The sequence below is a fragment of the Dicentrarchus labrax genome, unplaced genomic scaffold, assembly GCF_905237075.1.
Source record: "Dicentrarchus labrax unplaced genomic scaffold, dlabrax2021, whole genome shotgun sequence".
NCBI classification, from domain to species: Eukaryota; Metazoa; Chordata; class Actinopteri; family Moronidae; genus Dicentrarchus; species Dicentrarchus labrax.
The window spans coordinates 13,640,481-13,663,307 of NW_026136713.1; the positions used below are offsets into that span (position 1 = coordinate 13,640,481).

At 41.4% G+C, this 22,827-nt stretch overlaps 1 protein-coding gene across 6 annotated transcripts in view; it reads left to right on the forward strand.

The window, feature by feature from the left end:
* LOC127375217 (glutamate receptor 3) overlaps nucleotides 1–22,827 on the forward strand; it is an 81,977-nt gene that overhangs the window by 51,087 nt on the left and 8,063 nt on the right. For 3 of the 6 annotated variants that reach the window (XR_007887338.1, XM_051421179.1, XM_051421176.1), the window contains exons 5-14: nucleotides 2,051–2,104; nucleotides 3,123–3,284; nucleotides 3,993–4,160; nucleotides 4,560–4,664; nucleotides 6,675–6,779; nucleotides 8,621–8,827; nucleotides 11,078–11,451; nucleotides 12,011–12,209; nucleotides 20,507–20,754; nucleotides 21,546–21,660. Coding sequence is in view for 5 of the 6 variants with exons in the window: in XM_051421179.1 (XP_051277139.1) it covers nucleotides 2,051–2,104; nucleotides 3,123–3,284; nucleotides 3,993–4,160; nucleotides 4,560–4,664; nucleotides 6,675–6,779; nucleotides 8,621–8,827; nucleotides 11,078–11,451; nucleotides 12,011–12,209; nucleotides 20,507–20,754; nucleotides 21,546–21,660 (1,737 nt within the window). In the remaining variant the exon portion in view is untranslated. The remainder of the gene's footprint in view (nucleotides 1–2,050; nucleotides 2,105–3,122; nucleotides 3,285–3,992; nucleotides 4,161–4,559; nucleotides 4,665–6,674; nucleotides 6,780–8,620; nucleotides 8,828–11,077; nucleotides 11,452–12,010; nucleotides 12,210–20,506; nucleotides 20,755–21,545; nucleotides 21,661–22,827) is intronic. The other 3 variants (XM_051421178.1, XM_051421180.1, XM_051421177.1) reach the window with 1 other exon arrangement.

Here is a 22,827-nt window from a genome sequence, read left to right on the forward strand (position 1 = left end):
TTTCTATCTCACACTCGGGGGGTGTATTTCCCAAAACTAGGCCTTCAAAAGTCTGTAACTTAACATTTTCTAATGTCTAATTCGGCTCAATTCTGTTTCTGATAATGTGTTACTGCTCAAATACTATTGGATTGTTAAAGGATACACAAAGGGATCATTTCTTATCATCACCGTAAAAAGAGTTATCTCCATCTGCAGTATCTGAGGGGCTTGCGGACAGGGCAGTCAGCGGTGCATCACAACTAGGAACAATAAAATCTTTCTGTCTCAACTGGAGTTGGGTCTTGCCGTCTGCCTAATTAAAAAGGTTGAGGGGAGAGGCTGGTGTGTTCTGGCCGGAGGTTCTGTGTATCTCTGTGTCATCAGCGTCTTGCTGTGCTTCATCCCAAGGTTGCTGCTTGTAGCCGTTGCCAGGCTGGCTGTGAGCTGCGGGCTGCAGGCGGGGGGTGAGGCCTTTCTCTGCCCAGCTCCAAGGCAGGTGTGAGGAGGCTTACGGCCAGTGTCAAGGTTAGCACACGGAGAAGGAGTTTGGAGCTGTGGGGTTTGTCCAAGAAAATGCAGCGGAGAGCTAAAAGTCTGAAAGTCAGATTTGTGAACAATTACAGTGGACATAGCAGTGCTGCACATAGCTCTGATATTACTGCAGTAGTTGCAGAGATTTCTTTTCATGGCGTTTTCTGTCACTTACTCATTAGATTGATGGATTCTAAAAGCCAGCTCCCGCTATTTCTGCATTATAATCAGCTCATTTCCTCTTTGTTTCTATTTTACTTTCTTAGTTTCTTCCATCTGACATCCTGCAGTGTTGGAAGTTTAAAGCCTTAATGATGGGGAAGCTGTCAGGGAACGCTGACCCACACAAACAGCTTGATAGCATGAGTGAAAGGCTTTGTGTGTTTGTGCTTCATTGTGCGCTGTTCTTTGTGAAAATCACCACCAACCTCTCTTTCTTTTAGTGGACAACCTTCAGTTGTCCATGAAAAAGGGAGAGAAGTGGTTTATTTAATGTGTGGGGGGTTGGGGTAGTCATTCCAAGCAAGGATGATTGTTATGTTGTTTGGTGCTACTGTATACTAGTTCAACCAGGTCAGTGTAAGTTCACCAAAGCTCAATTAAAAAGCTGTAACTGAAATGGGTGAAACTGAAAACGTCCTTCAAAGATTCTTTACAGCCTGAGATGTGAAGATACAAGTTTGCTTTTCATCACTCTCTCCTGCTCAGCGGGAATGTCGTAAACGATCCACAGTAACAAATATCCAATGTCCCTGGCCTAACACGCACACACAAACAGATGATAAACTGACGGTTTGTTTTTGTGACAGAGCCAGAGCCAGAACATGTGCAAACATGCTGATTTTGCTGTAAACTTGTGTTGCTGTGTTTGTAGAACGCAGATGAAAACCGAGACATGGTTGACAGGTTTCTGCATGGCAGCCGCTCAGAAGTCCATCCACAGCAGACTGCAGACTCATAAATAACAGACCTCACAAGGCCCAGTTGAAAACCTTGTCCAGCATGTAATGCGCAAAAAAAGCCAAAGCAATTTAGTTTCACTATTGGATTTATCTGTGGGCCTAGAACAAAAGGAAGAAGAAAATCTAGAATAAAAGGCAGCATATGGTTTGAACCACAGTGATGGAATGGCTTAGAACACCACTTACTATTTTCAGACAGGCTGCGTGGGTTGAAACATGCTGTTATGCTCCAAAGGTGTGATATTTTCAAAGCAGAGCGAGATCTACATCTTACTGTCTCACTGTAGATTCCTTTGAAATATTTTTTCCTATTTCTACCTTCTGTCCAGCAGTTACTGAAGACTCATATCTCTGGACCGTGAATGACTTCAAAGTGAGCAGAATATTCAAGGCTGTTCCACGTCGTTCCTGTTTCTCTCTCATTATCAGCGCCTCCTTAATGAACACTCGCTGTCTGTTGTTATTCCATTGGACATTATTGCATTTACAGAGACTGTTGTAGCCACTTACACAATCTGTGACTCTTAGCTCTCATCTCATGGTACGTTTACTATATTGATGTTTTTCTCCCATAGGTTGTGACCCTGGGGAAGAACAGTCGTGGTTACCACTACATTCTGGCCAATCTTGTGAGTAATAACCGAGCTACTCCCCTGGGAGGGAGTGGAACCTGCTTTGTGCTGCATGTGATGGGACTTAGTCTCAGCCATGAGCACAAATGTGCATGCACAATAAGTGGATTATAGGCTTTTGTATGAAATCAGAAAAAACAGACCTGTATATATTTTGTTTTGTTTTTTCTCTCTACTGTATATATTGTGCTTGTTTGTTCCATGTCATGCTGTGCCATATCAATCACAAACTGGCAGTAAGGACTACACTGCATATTTACTTCGATGAATATATTCATATTTTGCTATAAATTAATGTCCTACGCAATAAATAAACAGCATTTGACCTTTTTAACCATTGTTGGAGGGCAGCCATCTTTTCCTCCCAGTCCAGGGAGGGAAATCTTCATTTAGCCTTGATATTAGCATGAGGTTTTAAAGTGGAGGCCAACCCTGCTCTCACTCGCTGATCCCCTGCTGCTGTTTCCCCGACTTTAGAAGATGTGATTATGCAACAGTCAGACACATGTCCTTGCACGCCATGACACAATGCCGCACTTAAAAAACAGCAATTTGACCATAAAAAGAAATAACTCCATGTCATGGCTCTGGGGTGAAGAAGTAAATTTAAAGGCAGCTGGAGCAGCAGAGGTTTTTGAAATGCATTAAAAAAATGTTTTTTCATGGCAAGGCAATCTGAATGAAAGTAGGCCAGCTGGTTCAAGTAAAATATTTAGTCTTCTAGATGATCTGACACAAACTCTAAAGTATCTACTGGCAGGTTGTTTATCTGTAAATGAATTCAGGTTACACCACAAAGTGTGAAGAGAAACATTTGCCTCAGTGTAATGGCAAACACATGTTGCTTTGTCACACAGCACACAGTTCATAATAAAATGCACCTTGCACTCTGCCAGAATAGCTGATAATATTTTGTGGTGCTTTACCCAGGTTATATATAAAAAAGAAAACTCAAGGAGAAACAAAAAAGTGATATGAGTCCTCTCCTCCCATGTTTCCTTCTGCCTCATCTCAGGGATTTTCTAATGTGAGCTTGGACAAAGTCTTCGCCGGTGGAGCCAACATTTCAGGGTTTCAGATAGTCAACCCTGAGAACCCGATTGTGCAGCAGTTTATGCAGCGCTGGGAGCGGCTGGATGAAAGAGAATTCCCAGAAGCCCGAAACGCTCCGCTGAAGGTACTTTGCTTGCAAGGCCTTTCATTGTGCATGCAGAATACAGCGACCATCCCTTCTGAAGTGCTCTCTATCGGTTCCTCTCATCCTCTGTTTGCCTTTGCCATTCCTCTCTTCCTCCCACCCCTTGCTTTCTCCTCTTTGCTCTGCATCCCCCCAGCAATCAATATATTGATAGGCGGTGCAAGGCAAGGTTATATTGCAGCTTCAATTTACATCTAATTAAACAATGATCAAGAAAGAAATGGATTTTGAATGGCATTTAATTAGATTTTGTCATGGTGCAGTGGTCAACAAACAAGTGGCTCTACCCTCAGTGGTGAAAAGGTCAGGCAAAGTTGGAGGGGAAGTGTGTGGGAGATAAAATCACGCATTAAGGCTCTATTTTCTCCCCAACTCTGCACTAAAAGTTTTGAAGTTGTCTGACAAGTCTTGGCTTTTCTGACCAAATATGTCTAATCCAACTATTTTTATCATAAGCAAGGCAGCAGAACTTGCACCCACCCCACCCACACTGACCTGACCTGACCTGAATTTTTATCTGAAAATGACACATAGTGATTTTAAACAATTAATCTTTACTCTCATTATAGTTAGATAGATTTTGTCCTAAACAAAAATAGTCCCTGCAGACCGTTGTCTCTTTATCTTCAGCCTCTCATCATGTGTTTCTGTCTCACTGTGTGTTCTGCTGGGTTTGATTTTGAACAGTACACATCAGCACTGACCCATGATGCCATCCTGGTGATAGCAGAGGCCTTCAGGTACCTGCGGCGCCAACGTGTGGACGTCTCTCGCCGGGGCAGCGCTGGAGACTGTCTAGCCAATCCCGCTGTACCTTGGAGCCAAGGCATCGACATCGAGAGAGCTCTCAAAACGGTAGGGGGGTGAAGAGAAAAAGAGAGAACGAGGGGAAGAGAGTGGCAAGCTGATAACTAAAGAAAAGGCTAGAAGAAGTGAGGCAGAGATAGCAAGTGAGAGTGTGATAAAGATGGAACGTGACAGAGGGAGAAGGGAAGAGAGTGTCGGGCTGTTCTCCTCCCTCTGCCCCCAGATATCTCTGCACAGAGCTCCCTCAAATCCAGGCCCTCATTACCATAAAACTACATCTTTTATTAAAGCGTATCCAGTTCATCATTTGATTAACAGACTGCTCGCACTCCAGTAGCTCCATGGACACGAGCACCTTAATACCAGCTATATATGCAAAGTGATGGCTATTACACATTCCCCTGTGTCTGTCTGTGTGTCTGTCTGTCTGTCTGTCCCTTGTGGCAGGTCCAAGTGCAGGGCATGACTGGGAACATCCAGTTCGACAACTACGGCCGCAGGACCAACTACACCATAGATGTTTATGAGATGAAAACAGGTGGGCCGAGGAAGGTAAGACGTAGCAGTGACCTATATCAACTGTCATCTATCAACTGTCAAATCCAGACTTGATCAAAACCCCTGGTCTTTATAAAAAGCGAGCAGCTGGCACACAGGTTTGGTTCATTACTTGTCAGAAATCGTGGAATCTGGCCAACACGTTATTTTAAATGATTTATTGATCAACTGTGCTTAAGAACAAAATTGAATGAGTGTTGGCCACATGTTTAAGTGTGCCAAAACATTGCCCTGTTCTGGGATAACTGCAGAATTTTGTGAAAGCAGAAAACATCCTTCAAACAAGCTTCTACCTCCATAAAGTACTGAGGGCATTTGCCGTCATGTGGGACCAGCAGGGTTGACAGGACAGAGCGGAGTAATGCTGATTGCCTTTCTCTACTCTGTTAGGTAGCAGCATCGAGCATCACAAGCCCTACAAATCACACACAGCCTGCGATCTGATAGCTAAAAGTGTTCTCTCAAAAGAATGATATAAGACTGTTGCAGTGCAGTGGGATAGCACAGATACGATTTGACAGTAATTACCATTCAAATAACCAATTACTATAAAAGGGATCCACGAATTCCTCTGGCTCCCCTTCAAAATGGTAATTCCCAGCGGTACATTCACATTATAACCGGTACCATATGATGACCTCTGGTTTTATTTCATAACCTCACAGAGTTCCAAGAGACAGCTGTGAATTTCTCATTAGCTGGATAAGTGTGGGCTCAGTCTGATATGACGTGTGATTATGCCGCCTGCCTCCCAGGCCTTTAAAGCCCACACTTCAGTTAGCATCACACGGCCCTCACAGCCATCCCCTCGCAGCCAAACAGAGATGGGGAGAGCAATAGGAGGGATGGAGATAGAGTGGGAGAAAAAAGGTCAGGGGGAGAGAGTGAGGGAGCGAGGGAAGATGAGACAGGCCGGGCAGCAGTTTGTCAGGACCTGGAGCCCCAGTCACCCCACTGACAGTTAGAGGATGAAGGTTCTTAGCTGTGACTGTCACAAGTGATGTATGGGCTGATATCTGTCCCAGCTGCTCAGGGTGAGATCAGGACTTTGCCTCTGGAGCAGCACTCCATGACACAGCTCCCCACAGTCTCGTCCCCCCGAGCACCGCTTCTCAAATATCACTGTCGGACAAGAGAATAAACTTTTAGAGCTTTCTCCAATCTGGCAAGTGCACTAACTGAACCCACAACTGTAACCACAGTTTTGGAGCTGAAGTTTAAAGACGTTTGCTGCTTTCTAGCGCCTCCACTTGGTTTTTTAAAACCTCTGCACTGTTGTACACCTGTCTGGCCCAAACATTTAAAGATCTGAGGCAAAAAAAAAAAAAAAATGTGGACCAGATGTGACGGGGAAGGCCCTAGCCAGCAACAGTTAGACTATTGGCAGCAACATATGCAACATGTTTCATCGTGAGCCAGAGCAGCCATTATTTCAGATGGGCAAACAAACACTTGACATTGGTTTGACTTAAGCATCTGTACAGCAGAATACAGCCTAACTGCAATGGCAGGACTGTGCAGAAGAAACTGTGGAGCCACTGAAATATTATGTTAAATTATTAAACATGTATGCAGTTCACAGGCCTGAATATCAATTATTTACTATAAAACCTGGGAAGCTGAAGGTGGGCGGGATAGAAGTTGTCTGCCGTATGCTCATGCAGTGCAGCTCTCGCACATTTGGCTATTTGAAAGAAACCATTCGTTTATTTTCATAAAATCTTTTATCATCATGTCACAAACTGCATGTTGAATGTAGAAATATCAACTCTTTATTTATAGTATGCTTAGATTTCTGGGCCATTTTAGTATTCTGCTCATTCGCTGCTATTTTGGTTGAAGTTTAGGGCAAAGGCAGCGGGCCTTTTGGGAAATGCAGTGTTGTTTTAATGAGCCCCACATCACAGCAGTTCCCAATAATACTACCAGTATTCCTGCTATATGCTCACTTACATATTGTCAGTGGGTTGGAATGCATCACTAACCACTGTTTTCTCTTTGCAGATTGGGTACTGGAACGAGTACGCACGATTTGTAAATATTATGGACCCGCAGGTCTCCAACGACTCCTCAGTGGAAAACCGAACGATTGTGGTCACTACTATTATGGTACACTTTCCATGCAGTTTTAAATGTTTCACGTATTCTGCCACTCAAGGTCATGGTGTTGATTCCAATGAGTGATACATTCTGTCCTGGGCGGGTAGAACCACATCTTTTTTGTGTTGCTTTCCATCCACTCACTACATGTTGAAACAGTCGGTCCGAAATGGGGGAGTGTTTCAACTGTATCCGTGTGGGTGTCAAAGCATTTTGATTTTCCATACTTCAGTGGCCTGTCGTAGCAGTGACATCACAATAATGGTATAAATGATAATAGTTGACTCCATCAATTACAAAAAGCATACAATCGCATACGTAAGTAGACCTGTCTGTCCTCATCAAGTAAATGTTCAATGACACTTGGGATAGACTGGCCGAAGAATGACTAGAGGACGATACTGCAATGGTTTCTCAAGCTGGGCAAAGCAAAGTAAACAGTATTGGAGGAGGGATAAGTAGGTGTGGTATTTTTCCTTGTTATCGCCTCTCCAATCTATTTTGTATTGCTCATACATGTGTTCTGTGTTGAAGTATAACTTCCAGTCAGTGATTTAGAAAGGATCATTTTCTAGGAATTTTCCCAGACCAAAGTATGATAAACAAACAAAATATCTTTTTTATTTATTTATTTTCAACTGTATTTACTCAACTAAACGTTTCAGGCTTATTGCATAGCTTCCATTGAAAATGTAGTTACTGACTGTATAATGGCATTATAATTACCTGATGCAGTACCTCATTCTCTCCAAACAAACATTTTAAAAACGATAAAGAAAAATGTGATAGGGATCTCTGGTATTTATGCACAGTTAAAATTCATTTGTATTCCAAAGCATAAGCCGGCGTCACTCAATAGCGAGAGGAAACATTTAACATCCCGAGATGAAAAATACAGTCAGGAGGTAAACATGTGTTAACTGGAGGGAAACACTCAAAGGATCCAAGGTGAGGGGATACATTCAGCACAGAACAAACAAACCATTGCTCTCCTACTTGCACTCTAATTGTGTATGGCTGTAATGACAATGCCTGCTCTCCTGAGCAGTCCTATTGTTTGATAATGATGATGTGCTCAGTAAGAGAAAAGACGAGCTGCACCAGCGTTTTGAAAAGGAGAGGAAAACTAGCACGCTCCTGCTCTCCTGATGTAATTATTTTATTTATGGAGTATTTCTTTTGCATTTTTCTGGATAGCAAATACCGGTAATGGCTCTTTGTTTTTATTTTTTTTATTTTTTGGAATGAAACAGCCTTTAACTGCGCATTGGTGCAATGTGCTTGAATATGTTGAGATACTATTGGCACTCTCTGATCCCTCTCCTGTCACTGGCATTTACTTATGAAACCCATCCCCATTCCCATACCCCACCCACCTCTGAGCTGACCCACACCTTGCATACCAATGACTCCCAGCCCTATTACAATCTCATTCTGGCCTCCTGTCTTCTCCTTTAGAAATGAGAAAAACTTTGTTCTCCCACCCCTTAACCCTCCTTTATTATGCCACAGAGTTGCACCCTTGGGCTCAAAATAGGTTGGGTGCATTGGGCTTGGTGTCTGCTGGCTGCCACGGCTTGATGAAAGCAGTGTGACCACATGATCGTGCTGCTGTTATCAGTGTATATTTGTGCATTTGCGGGGCATCATCTGTGTATGCATGACTGCATGGATGTGATTATAGCAGCTTATAATGTTTTGAATTTCTCTCTATATGTGTGCGCGCGTGTGTGTGTGAGTGTGAGTGTGTGTGCACGGGAACATATGAGTGCATGTATGCATATTTCTGTATAATTGAATGTGTGCCAGGGCATGGGAGTGAATAAACCAGCGTGTGTTTGAATCAACAGGAAGCTCCTTATGTGATGTACAAGAAAAATTATATGCATCTGGATGGGAATGACAGATATGAAGGCTACTGCGTCGATTTAGCATCTGAGATTGCCAAACATGTTGGAATTAAGTACAAACTGTCTATAGTAATGGATGGGAAGTACGGAGCCCGAGACCCCGAGACCAAGACGTGGAACGGGATGGTGGGTGAACTGGTCTATGGGGTGAGTACTGGGAGCCTCGATTTCGCTGATTACATGACAGTTTGCAAGGAACTTCAACATGAGAGGAGATCTCATTTTTCTGTCTTAAGGTTATCACCAACTCGTTGTGAACTCATCAGCTCTTGCACAGTTCAAAGTCTGATGCTGTCTCAGGAAGCTCAGCTGTGAGTGAATTTGTCAAATGCAGCCTCAAGCATTGGGGAGTTGGTGATCATCTTGAGACGGAGAAAATGAAATCATTTCTCAGTGCTGTTCATTGCAATTAATCCTTCTTGCTTAGCCTAGAAAGCTCTCTCTCTCTTACAGTTGAAACAGAGGTAGGTACATGAAAACAATGAGTCCATATGGCAAACACACTGTAATCACTTTGATGAATGAAAGATTGTATGCCTTTGAAGTGATTGTGTAATTATGTTCAATGTTTGATGTGTATGATGAATATGCCACATTGTAAATTCACAGCTGAGAAAATCTGCTTTAGCATCAACAGCTAAATGGTGGTTTGCGGTTTGAAACAACAAGATCCATATGTGTTGTGCTCCATAAAGGCTGAACCTCTCACATTAGGGAAGGGTCATGCCGTGTTTTACATCAGACAGAGCACTCGGGCTCTCGCAGCACCTCGTGCATTCCAAAATTACCCTCCACCCCCACCCCGCTCTCCTTCTCGCCTTTCTCTGAGGCCACAATAGTTGAACAGGGGCCAAATACAAAATGCATGAGGGTTAGGCTTCCTCATCTGTTCAATTTCCCAACTATCAGCCAGAGAGATTGCTTGGTTTGATGTGCTATCGCCACCAAATTATCTTTCAAATGGGAAAAGTCCACTCCCTGCAGATGGAAGGTGAAAAAAATATCCCAATCACGCTGCTGTCAAGTCTTTCCAGGCCTGTAATTTTACAGCAGGTGGGCCGGGACTAATAGTTTTGTACATTTTGACCTTTTGACCAGTAAATTAATTCGATTTTAGTTGTCTTTTAAAGGTTAGGCCCGAGGCTGCTCTTTATTGCTTTGTTTCCCTCCCCATTGATTGAGTGCTGCTTACGCCTGCGCGAGGATTAAATGGTTATAGCCCTTCACAATGTTGTGTTTGACAGGGTAAAGAAAACAGTGGTGTTTATTGGGTCTATTTGTGTTGCTCCTAGTTTGACCTTGTAAGAAACATTTTCTGCCTTGTGCTGCTTCAATCCAATGTTTTCTCAATTTCGACATTAAAAGACAATACAGCACAATACAAAGAACTGTCCTTCACGGAGTGGCTCCTTTGAAGAGGAGCAGTTATTTAATTAATCACATACACACTAGCTGCAGTAACACTGTCGAATGTGATTAATTATTTTCTTCTGCTTTTACAAAGAAACCCATTGTGATTTCTAAAAAGGCAGCACCACCTCCGTGGATGTGTTTTGATAACATAATGTGATTGAAGCAGCAGAGCAAAGGATTGAGATAAAAAGAAACAGCTTGGAAAATTAAAAAAATAAAGCAAATGAAAGAAAAAGCTGTGTTTGGGAAATCCAAATGACTTAATGCCAGTCGCTTGCTGTTTTTGTTTGTACAGGAACCTCTTTACTGTATATTCAGTTTATATTATAGCCTTTTACAGACAAAGGTTACATTCATTATTCTTAAAATATGCTATTTATATATATATATTTTAACAGTTGTATATTTTAATGTAAACAATTCAATTGAAACAGCTATAGTGCTATAGCAGGACATAGTATAAAGCTACTTATTTTAACAAATTAAACAATTGAAACGTTTTCCGCTCAGTAGCCCTTTGGGTCCTGATTAAGGAAGCATTTGGTCAAACATGACTCAAACACCCAGCTGCCCCGGCGGATGTTTTCCAAGCTGTCTCTCCAAAAGTCTTGCAGCGGCCTCGTAAGCTTTTTCTCTATTTCTTACCTCCCAATGTGGCCACTTTGCGAAAAAAACCCTGATGAATTTTTGAATCTCAAATATATTATAGCTAACATCCGAGGTCATAACAGTGTGCAAATACCAATCTGATTTTCCTGTGAGTGTGTGTGTGTGTGTGTGTGTGTGTGTGTGTGTGTGTGTGTGTGTGTGTGTGTGTTGTGTCACAGCTGGTATCTTATTTCTTATAATCATATGTATAATGTGTGATAACAACATTGTTTTATTCTCTTTCTCCAGCTCAAGTCATTCACACATACATTTAAAATGACCTGTTTATTTATGCAGGTCATGACTAATGCTTGCTGTGCATGTCCCTGTTTCCAGAGAGCAGATATAGCTGTTGCACCTCTCACCATAACTCTGGTTCGAGAGGAGGTGATAGACTTTTCCAAGCCCTTTATGAGCTTGGGCATCTCCATTATGATAAAGAAGCCCCAAAAGTCCAAGCCTGGCGTTTTCTCCTTCCTGGACCCACTGGCCTATGAGATCTGGATGTGTATAGTGTTTGCCTATATTGGGGTGAGCGTGGTCCTGTTCCTGGTCAGTCGGTTCAGTCCTTATGAGTGGAACCTCGAGGAACAGGATGAGACCAAAGACCCCCAGACACCCCCCGATCCTCCCAATGACTTTGGCATCTTCAATTCCCTCTGGTTCTCACTGGGCGCCTTCATGCAGCAGGGCTGTGACATCTCCCCCAGGTGGGTCAGCTCCAAAAGACACCAGGAGTGGACAGTAGAAATATATTTGAAAAAAGATAAGCACCACTTCTACCACAACATGCAATTTTAACTGCAAGTGATGAGGTGTGTTTTCAATAAGTACACAGAGTCACTCAAGCATCTTCATTTCCTGTCCTGTACCTTCAGGTGTTCATTATTTGAAGCTAAACTCATTTCACATTTATTGCCGCTATTATATGTGTAATTGAGTTTGTCAGTTTGTATACTGGAATTACCATCATCAGAATGGTTTCATCAATACTTTCTTCAGGCTATGAAACGAACTTTGACCCTGATTGTTTCACAGACAATTAAAGACTTGGATTAGAGTACATTTTAAACAACAAGTGCTACTTTCCTTGGAAATGTGCTGTTCTAGAGTGCTGACACAGTACCAGTGTAATTTAAAAGGAAATTCTGATGATGAAGCAATTAGGTACATTAAACACAACTGGTAGATCTTAGCAAGTTGATAGGCGCCACATGCCACTGTGTAATTACATTCTGTGTTTCCCTGTCATCAACCTCCCTCTCGCAGGTCTCTGTCGGGCCGTATTGTCGGTGGTGTGTGGTGGTTCTTCACCCTCATCATCATCTCTTCCTACACAGCCAACTTGGCTGCCTTCTTGACAGTGGAGAGAATGGTCTCTCCTATAGAAAGTGCAGAAGATCTGGCCAAGCAGACAGAGATAGCATATGGCACTCTGGACTCAGGCTCCACAAAGGAGTTTTTTAGGGTGAGTAGTATCAGAAAACTGTTTGGTTTCACACACACACAGCACCTTAATCAGTTTGCTTTTAGCTAAAAATGACAAAACCTGCAAAAACCTAAATATTTTGCACTCAGGCTTGTTGCATCGTAAAAACTACTTTGTGTAATGTCCTTGATAAACTCCTCCTCGTAGCTTTTCCATTTTGTACCTTTAGTACGGCACTCTTGACCCGCACAAGATTGCTCCAAATGAGGCATGTTGACAGAGAAGCAGTTCTTGAACTCTCATGACATGAACGTGAAATTTATGCGGCAGTACTGCAGTGTGCAACCTTGAGGCACTGGGGCTGTCAGCAGAAAGTGTGATAACAACGTGGAAGACTCAGAGGTGATAAAAACAGGAGGCTAATCAAAGCACCCACATCAGACTCAAACTCAGAAGGGTCAGCTCATGAAATATAATTAGCTAGCCGGCCATGGCTGGCAAATTGGACCTGATGAAGAAGAGCCCTGTAGGTCAAACAGAGCAGTCTGAAAGACGGTTCAGATGGAATAAGCAATATGTCCATCGGCATGAGGGACTAGCCTGGCAATTAAGTCATAAATTAACTAAAATCTGAAGCGAAAGTATATTAGTCTCTGAAAGGCAACCACATGCTCACCATGCAGGAGTTTAACAGTGCTGCATATCTTTAGGGCAATCACCCTTCTGCTGTGAAATTCATAGATGTCTTAGCTTGTGGCAGGGCTACACCAGCAGTCCAATCCTTTGCATTTGCAGAGCAATAAGTTGAGAAAGAATTAATGAAACAGCACTCTGCCTGTGATGACGAAAAGGCAATATGACAGTCTTTTATCTTACGCTCCCTCATTACTCATCACCAAGAGAGAAACAATTCATATGTTTCACAGCTGCAGCCTGTTGGCAGAAAGAGCAATTCATTTGTATTACCCCTGGGTTGAATTGCTCAGAACAACAAAATGCAAAATCAAATCCATGTTTTTTTCAAAGAAGGACAAGATAGCAGAGTTTGATATTTAAAAGAGTTTTGTTTTACGGCTGTTGTGAAAGGCTCTTTGCAGTGCAGATAATATATCCCGGGAAACATGGCACATGACACACATGACAGCAGCACTTTATTCTCCACACAACACCTCAATACAAAGCCTGTCATCACTTTTCCTTTCATCAGAGATGATACTCAGGTGTATAAACAGTGCATGTCTCTATGTCAGAGACATGATGGATGCCAATTACAGATTAGGTTTCAAGCCTGACAATGGATCCACCACAGGTCTGCTGTTAGTGCAATCCGAGGGGTGGTCGGGTAGTCACAGTTTCCCTGTACTCTGAATAATGAGTGTCCTAGTTACATCCCCAAGTCTTCAAATAGGAAATGACATGTGTGAACCGCTATTCCAAGGGACTTTTAATTAAAGCTGTAGAGGTCTGACAAGAAAAAAAACATACTGATTAATAGGAGTTAAAGTTCTATTTCAGATATGTTTTTCAGGAAATACATTCAGGCTTAATTAGACCCATACGGCATCAGCCAGCTGGAAATTTTAACTCAAGCCCAATGTTTCAAACAAGACATATGTCATCATCTCTGCCATCCCCCGCCTTTAATTTTTGATGATTTCACCTGGTTTATTTTACAAAGCTGCGTGACAAGTAGAGCAAACTCAGTAATGTTGTACATTTGTAAAATACCTTTTTTCTGCTCCCTTTCCAAGCACGAAAATCACAAAGTAAGATGTAGTAACATGAATATGGCATGTAATAATGAGCAACAAACCGCTTTAAATCGATTAAATTACCTTATCGTCTCTGTAGTTTAAGATATTCCTACAAGGTGGTTTTTTTTAACTCCTGAAAAATTGACAGTTTGGAAATACGGCTCATTACCTGACAGTGGCAGTATTCACATCACCGTTGCGCATCTTCATTTGGTGGTGGGAATGCAGAGAAGCTGTAGAGGAATTTTCAAAGAGAGAGGCGTTAGAGTAGATCCCTCTTGAAAGCTCAGATTTTGCTGCTCACAACCAACTAGGACAGCTGGCCTGGGAGCCCGTTGATGTGCCCAGTGGAAGCATGAATGGCTCTAGGCGCTTGGCATCATGGCTCTACCCGCACTTGGCTCCTCTTCCCCAGACTACCCTGCTTGTTTGGGCACCCTCTTCTCCTCTGTCTCCAGCCTGTCTGTTGCTTTACCTTGAGACAATGCGGGGTAGCTTCAAGCTTTGTGTTGCTCTTCCTCAACACAGCAGCTGTCATGTGCCGCTGCACCACTGTGATTTGTTTCATCATTTAATTCCTGTCACGGATCTTTTCATGCAGTCAGTTGAATATTTGTGTTTTGGTGATTAGAAAATAAGGAGTTGCACCAGCAAGGCCATGTTTATCCTCTTGATGAGGTTTTATTCCATCAAAAGGCTTGGCTTTGTTACATTTTGAGATGTACATTGAAGGAGAAGCTGGATTGTAATAATGGCTGAGATGATAAAATGGGCTGATGTGGCTGTTTAATTATGTGTAAAGACCGGGGTGAGACCATCAAAGACAACCACACTGCTGTCCCGTCATGCACCTCATTTAACAGCGTAACAATGAAAGAATGATAATTGCGCAGAGAAATGAGACCACAGCATTGTTTTCTGTTCCCCTCAAAAGATTATGCATTACCCAAAGCCTCAACAGCAAACATCATGCATCTTACTGATCTGCAGGTGTGGTAGAGATGGGAACAGCTTGAGTGCAGTCACCAATGCATTTTACTAAGCATGAAAATCAATTTCACGTCTCAGCTATTGTCGCACAGACACTATAGCTTCTTCATGGTCCAACACAGTGTTTAATAAGTGGCTTTAGTATGCATAGCAGACCTGCATTAGGCAAGGGTTGCATGAAGAGGAGCAGGCAAGGAGATTTGTACAAGAAATCCTTAGGTTGCCCTGCAATCATATGCAGCACATTGTAACAAAATTCCCAGAGCTGTTGTCACTATGTGGTTCAGTACAGTGCTGAGCGAAGGGGAGGCTCCTATAAAAGATTAGAGCCCTTTTGCATAAAAGAGAAAGCTGACAAAAGTGATGATAGACTACTGCGAGATAGGCGTAACCTCAGAGGGAATGTGCTGTCCTCAGAGGGCCTTGTCGAACTTTAGATGAGCAGCAACAGCAGGCGTGAGAGGAGCTATTGGAGTCCAGCAACAAGCATCAAAGACGAGTGATTGGTATTCAGGGCGTAGCATGTGGCACTTCAATGACAAGTACACCCCCAGAGCCTCAACTTTCATTTCTGCATACTTGAGATACAGGTAGTCCTGGCATACAGGATATTGGGGGAAAGTGGTGATGTCCACAAACAAAATGGAAGGGAAGTTAAGTAGAAGGAAAATGTAGTGGTGGGTGTTTGGAGATGGCATTTAGATACACAAGCAGTGGAGTGTACGTGGGAGAGGCCATAATCACAGCAGCCTGCGACACCAAAGGAAGAATAAAAAACAGGCTGCAGTTCGAAGGGCAGTGAACAGAGGTCTGGAAATGCTGCATAACTCAGAATCAATACAGATTAAGTGGTTGTTTAGAATGGTGAGGGCAATTTCTTTGACTAATCACTTGTCCCTTGTCGGACATTTTAATGACATTGTTGGAGATTTCAAGGTCAACAAAATCTCTAATTTCTAGATTTACTAATGTTTTTTGAAAATACTGAAAAGCACGTGTTCCTTGTCTTTCTTCCTGTCGGATAGACTTTAAAGGCCAATTTTTTTGGCCAATAAGCATTTTATCTCTAGACTGTGAGTAAATACCTAAGGGGTAGCCTGTAGGTGTCTTTAGTGTAAGAGAGTAATACTTATCCTCTAAGGCAGTGGTAGGCTAATAATGGCCTTTGTTCTAAATCTGTACTGTAGATAACAATATAAATACAACGTATATGTAAACGTCAATAAACATGTCAAAATTATAAATTATATAAATAAATATAGATAATATAATCCACTTTTTTATTGTAAACTATACAAGTATCTTTTGAATTCAAACACAGTTTTAGCATATTTGACATAACAGATTTGAACACAAATAGGTGCCAGTGTAAAAGAGATACATTGTTTTAGAAAATGGGGGAAAATGAGCTGCACTCAGACATAATCCTAAAACCATTTTATTAATACATTTTGTTCTCATAGTGTTTTTTCAACTCCTCCAAGCAGCTGTTTTCAGCAAATAAGCTCTAAAAACCAACACTACCCACCCAGCAAAACAGCAGACGGACACAGTTAGCTGCTAGTTGGTGAACATAGTGGCACATTTAGCAGCTAGAGCACCAGATATTTCTCTGAAGTGTTACTGGACATTAAAAACAGAGCTAAAATAGTAAATATTGGACCTAAATTTATAAGGTGGACCAGGAACTCAACTCTAATGCTAATGTTACTCCATATCTGCTGGATATGTACTATAAATATTCAACAGTTTGCTAACAAGTTTGTCATATAACCTGAAGAGTTGATATGTCAATGTTGTTGTTTTTATACAGCTTGTTTCTGGCGCCCCCAAGAGGCCAAAAAATTGTTGTTGCAGGTTTAATAAAAAAAAATAAGAAATAGTATTATAGACCTGAATTTCCACCGTCCCTATAAAACTATTTGGCCCCCGAAATATGAAATGCTAAAAATAACTGGCCAATGTCTGTACCTAATTGCCGACCCCTGCTCCAAGGAAACCTCCATTTGTATGTGCATGCATTAGTGTGCCCGAGTCCCCGTGCATTGATATCTGCATGTGATTTGTACATGGTGATTCAAAGACTTTTCCCTGGAAGAATAATCAGCATTTTTTTCTCTGGCACCCCTAACTTTGTCTTGCCTGAGGCAAGTCCTGTCCCCTTTATTCCTCATCTTATGTTACCAGGCTGGAATAACAGTCCTCAGTTTGTCTTTATCTTTATTACAAGACAGCAGGAAGCTCACTGCTTCAGACAGGTTTGCCAGAGGGACACCTACACAGATGATGTAACTGTGTCGCTTAGGTAGGAGGGCTGGCTGAGACTGACTATTTAGGTACTTCATTATGAATAGAGCAACATTATGACTGCTTTAGTAAAATTTGAAGACATTAAAAAGAGGAGGATTATGCTGTTTGCAGGTTATCAAACATAGACTATTTCTTTTTACTTCATACAATAGCTATCAAATGTGTCCCACTCTCTGTTAATTGCCTGGAAGCTCATTTAGAATACAGCAGTATGTTCTAACAGGGCCATTATATTGTGTGAAGGAGGGCCAGATGTATAAAGCTGTATTAATGGCAGTATATAATTGCTCAACAAATTGTCTGTTCATTGATGATGGACTTTTTTTGTCATTATTGCCTAATTGAATTTCAAATGACCACCATAGACCGGAATTTGAATTATTAAATTTTTAAGCAGATGAGGGCAGACTCTCAGTGCATTACAGTGTTTGTGTGTGTGTGTGTGTGTGTGTGTGTGTTTGTGTGTGTGTGTGTGTGTGTGTGTGTGTGTGTGTGTGTGTGTGTGTGTGTGTGTGTGTGTGTGTGTGTGTTTCTTTATGCATATTTGTGTGTCAGCAGTCAATAATCAAATATCTCTCTTTCCCTGCTGGGATTTCTCACTGTATCTTGTTCTTTTTCTCTCTCTTATCAGAATCTGCCTTTAGCATCTTACTGGTGACTTTAGTTGCAGTGGAATCGGCCTATTTAGGTTTTGGTCGCACTTCGCCTCCGCTCTGATATTGATGAATTGACTTCATAAAGCACTGAGGCAGCACACTCTGTCGTCAGTAATCAATGCCCAGATCCATTCTTTTCTCTTCATATGAGGAGGCGTCTGGAGCCTTCCCGCTGCTGAGCAGATGAGCCCCGGGTCTTTGGAGAAATTGTCCTCCAAAATAGTGTCCTTTCCATGATGTCTGACACATGCAAATTGAACACATTTAACAAGATTGTCAACAAAAACATCACATCTAACTCTGAAAGACCCCCCCCACCTCCCATCTATTGTGTTTGCATTAAAAAAAGAATCGCTTCAACTTCAAGGCTTTTTCTTCTGAGCAGAGAACATTCATCATGCAGACTTTTTAATTTGTGTTATGTTGCTGTCTCATCTCATCCTCACCCTTGCCCTGATGCTCTGTGACAGATGCCTACAAACAAATTGTATATGATTGCATAAAGCCAGTAAAGCACTTTCGTTAGGTCAAGGTTAATGCTTTTGTTTATTAATGGAAGTGCATTAGAGATGGATATGTGATTGTTAAGGGGGCTTTTACCAATCCAGTTCAGAACAGTGATGAGTCTGTGTACTGATCAGTATGTCTAGACATGCACAGTCTCAGATCACCATGAGCACTTAGTGTATTTTATCTTCAACATTCAATAATAAAGGTTAAAATGCATGATCTTTACTTTTTTTGTAGTTGACTGTTAATAATCGCTACATCGAACAGTTATTTATAATATCAATATCAATTACCTTGAGCATCATTTTTTCAATGAAGTGCATTTGGTCTATAAAATATAAAAAGTTGACATCTTCAAGTTGCTTTTTTTGTCCAACAAACTGTCCAAAAATCCCAGAGAAAACATTTGAGAATGAGTGTCAGGTCAAAATTGAATATTGTAAACTAATGACATTGTAAGATGGAGAAAATGGTATATGATACTTGCTAAACATCAGCATGTTTGTGGGAGCTTAATAAATAACTTAAAGCAACATTATGTAAGAATTTGTATTTTTTGTAGATTTGACAGGCCTATAGTTTTAGAGTGGAGTAGACCTACCCCCAGTAGCAAGCTAGCTAATACTACTTACTAGCCCAACAGCAAGAAACCCAGCCCACCCAAACCCACTTTGGTGTCTATCAGGAAACTCACACAGAGTTGAGGCAAAGCAGCTGGAGGACATCAGTAGGAAAACAAAAAAACATTATCTCCCTAAAAAATGATCCAGTTTCACCAAAATCAGTGACATAGTTGGTGACCTACTGCATTACACACATGTCCCAACACAGAGACCAAAGTAAGGCGCGAGAACAGACGTACAGGGCGTGGAGTGGCAGAGGCACCATTCATCATTAGTGAAGCATCAGCATGATTTGAAGCTGTTATTTTATGGTAGAAAAGTTACATAATGTTGCTTTAATCAATTATCTAATAGTAAAAAATGTGGCTGATTATTTTTCTGTCAATCAACTAATGAATCAGTTGACTAATCATTTCTTGCTAAACTGATGCCTTGTGGTCTTCTGAGGTAAAAGCCCCACAGGGAAATATCTCTGACAGATGTTGGTATATCAACAGCTTGTCCATGTTCCATACACAAACCCTCTTTTTGACAGTAGATCTTCAGCCAGTTTTTGAACACTATCCAACCCCTTCGTCTTTTTCTGGCCTTTACTAAAAGAAAGTATATTTCTTACGTGGGATCCAGTCTGCGGCACACACAGTGCCACTCGGGAACTGGCTCATCACTGCTTGGACTGGGATCTGTTCAAAGTGTGAAATGCCTATGCCAAAATAAATCCAGCGGCATTGAATAATTTAATTGATGCTTATTATAGATAGTGCTCAACTCCCACAGATTTTACAGGCTCGCTAAGCCTGACCCCAGGCGCTGGGAAAATGCTCATCGGTGTCACTTTGTGATGGGTTGCCTTGTGTCTATGTAACCCGCTTTCTTGTTCACTTCTCTTGCTTCTCATGCACATTGCCTCTGAGTCACAGTGGAGATGTTACATTAAGCACAGTGTTGTTGAAATGAATGACTGTAATAAGTTTTACAAGTTAAATTAAGCCTATAAACCAAGGCTTGAATTCACTAACAGAGATTGGTCAAAACTTTTGCAAGTTTCCATATAAATTATCATTACCAACAAATCACTGTTACGAAAGTTCAATTATTGAAGATATTTTTTTCCACAAATGCCAGTATTTCTACTGAAACCAAATTTGCATGACATTTATATACTGCACAGGTGATCTGTGATCCTCATTCGAACTCAGTGAGTTTGAGCCTCAAGCTGCAACATAATGTTAGAAGAGTATGTGTATGCTTATGAAGAGAAATGGATTTAGTAAATTCTTGTACTTCATGATCTTGTAAAAAACCCACCAGCTACATTTTCTGGAAGTATTTAAAGATATCACACTGCCACTTTCTGAGATGTCTATAAATACTTCATGATGCCAGTTTAAATGAAGTGATCATTAAGCACAAAAATCCTACAAAAATCCATTAAATGCATATGATTTTGAGATTTTTAAGCTCCTTTTTTTCTCCTTTTCTTTTCTGCACAGCGATCCAAAATAGCAGTGTATGAGAAGATGTGGTCATACATGAAATCTGCTGAACCCTCAGTGTTTGTTAAGACCACACCCGATGGCGTAGCCCGGGTACGAAAGTCAAAGGGCAAGTTCGCCTTTCTCCTCGAGTCCACCATGAACGAGTACATCGAGCAGCGGAAGCCGTGCGACACCATGAAAGTTGGCGGGAACCTCGACTCGAAAGGCTACGGTGTGGCGACGCCCAAAGGCTCAGCATTAAGGTGGGTGGAATAATATAACAATATTCTCCATGTTGTTATAGTATTCCACCTACCCTGATGTCCCCCTGTTGTCATTGTCTTCTCTTCCTCTTCTTGTTTTTTTATGGACACAGAGGTAACGGTAGTATGTTTTTCAATGCACTTGGATACAAAGGTTAAACGATGATAACGTTTTTTAATTCTTCTATTTCATATATGTTCATATATGTGATAAGAGTTGCTAATTTCTAGAAGGAGGAATCATATACAGATAATAAGGCTAAAGCTAACAATCATTTCATATTTATGTCTCTCTTACTGTTGCTTTTCTCTCTCCTTCGATCTCTCCTTTCTTTCCCGTGTGCTGTCCTACCTGACTGTTGTGTTGTCACTTTTAATTTAACAGTTCAATGGTTTTTCAATTTAGCCTTTAAAAGCTGCGCTGTCACTTGTGACGAATGTTAATTGCATGATGTTTGTTGTTGTTACTTTTCTTCTCAATGACAAGTGTCCCCATCCCGCACACTTCAGTTTCTAAACTACGTAACCCTTCATGCCACCTTTTCCAAGATTTAACACTGTCTTTACCTTATATAAGCCTTTCTTATCTCTCCATATTCCTTAAATTCTTAAACAATTTGTCCTTTCCTAGACCATTCTGATTAACAGATTCTGTGCATAAGCCCCTGCTTTGACAGTGGTAGTCTCACTACCATTACCTATCATTATGATGCTTAGTACAATTATTACTTTGCATTAGATTTCTCACGGACCTGTGCATTTTCTTACAAGTTATGTTTTATCGTTTCAAGAAATGCTGTTAACCTGGCAGTTTTAAAACTGAATGAGCAAGGCCTCTTGGACAAATTGAAAAACAAATGGTGGTACGACAAGGGAGAGTGCGGCAGCGGGGGAGGTGACTCCAAGGTCAGCCTCGATGTCACCACAATCGGGTACCATAGTGCAGAGTAATCGGCAAGGCTGTTACAACTCAACCATAACCAAACCAACTGTCCGCCCCAACCAACCTGCTGCTGCCCCACGGCAGATTACCAAATTAACTGCTAGTCTGACCAGACACTTTAACAGCTCAGATCAAACTAAGGAGCCTTTAAGGAGCTTAATCAACAGAAAAGTAATATTTGTGATTATTGAGAGTGTAATGTTCATGTAGCAGTAGCAGTATTAGCAGATGTAGCGGTATTAGAATTAAGGTAGGAGTTTTCTCTCTGTATGACAAACTTTGAAGTTACTGGAAATTCTCCAAATTAATAGGTGAATGTGGCTGCCCTGCAGTTGTGAAAGGTTGAGCTTTATTTATTCACCCTTACACATGTGTAGGGCAGATCACCTAGAGTCAGATATGAGGACTTTGTCTAGATAGTTTTGACAGTTTGAGTACAAGCAGTTGAAGTCACACGCATGTAATTCAAAAAGGAAGCCTTTAAGTTTGCCAGTGATAGAATATTTTACATTGAAAAGGCCTTAACCTCCAGCCTTCCCTCCTGAAGGTGAAGTTTGCTAATCCTGTAAAATACATGGCTTTGCAGTACTTCACCGCACAGCTGCTTCACATCCATGATACTGGCCCAGAACCCATGAGCTTTAAAGCCAATGTGATAAATTCTACTTAAAACCTCAAAATGGCTGCTCAGCTGAGGCCAACAGGAAAGCAAGGGGAACAGCGGCGTCTTGAGGGGACTAAGCATTACAGGCAAACGTGAGAATTCTAATTAAACAAACGATTTCTTTTTGACGAGTCATCTGATAAACCACTTGTGGTTTGATTCCACTACATGCAGTTCCTACCCAAACTCATTAATAACCCAGCTGTGACCCTTCTGACCATCAGATCGCTCCCTCTTCTTCTGTGGTTAAATGATAAATGGTTTTTTCATTATGGAAGCTAATGGTGCAAAGTGTGAAACCCCACTCAACCATGACATTTTAGTGTAATGTTACTTAGATTACGTGCCATGAAGCATTGTGCTATGGATAACATTACATTATATGCTTCACAATGAAGGCCAATTTTATGACAAATGATGCTGTCAGCACACATGTGATGATATGGGTCAGGTAATTGGCTAGATT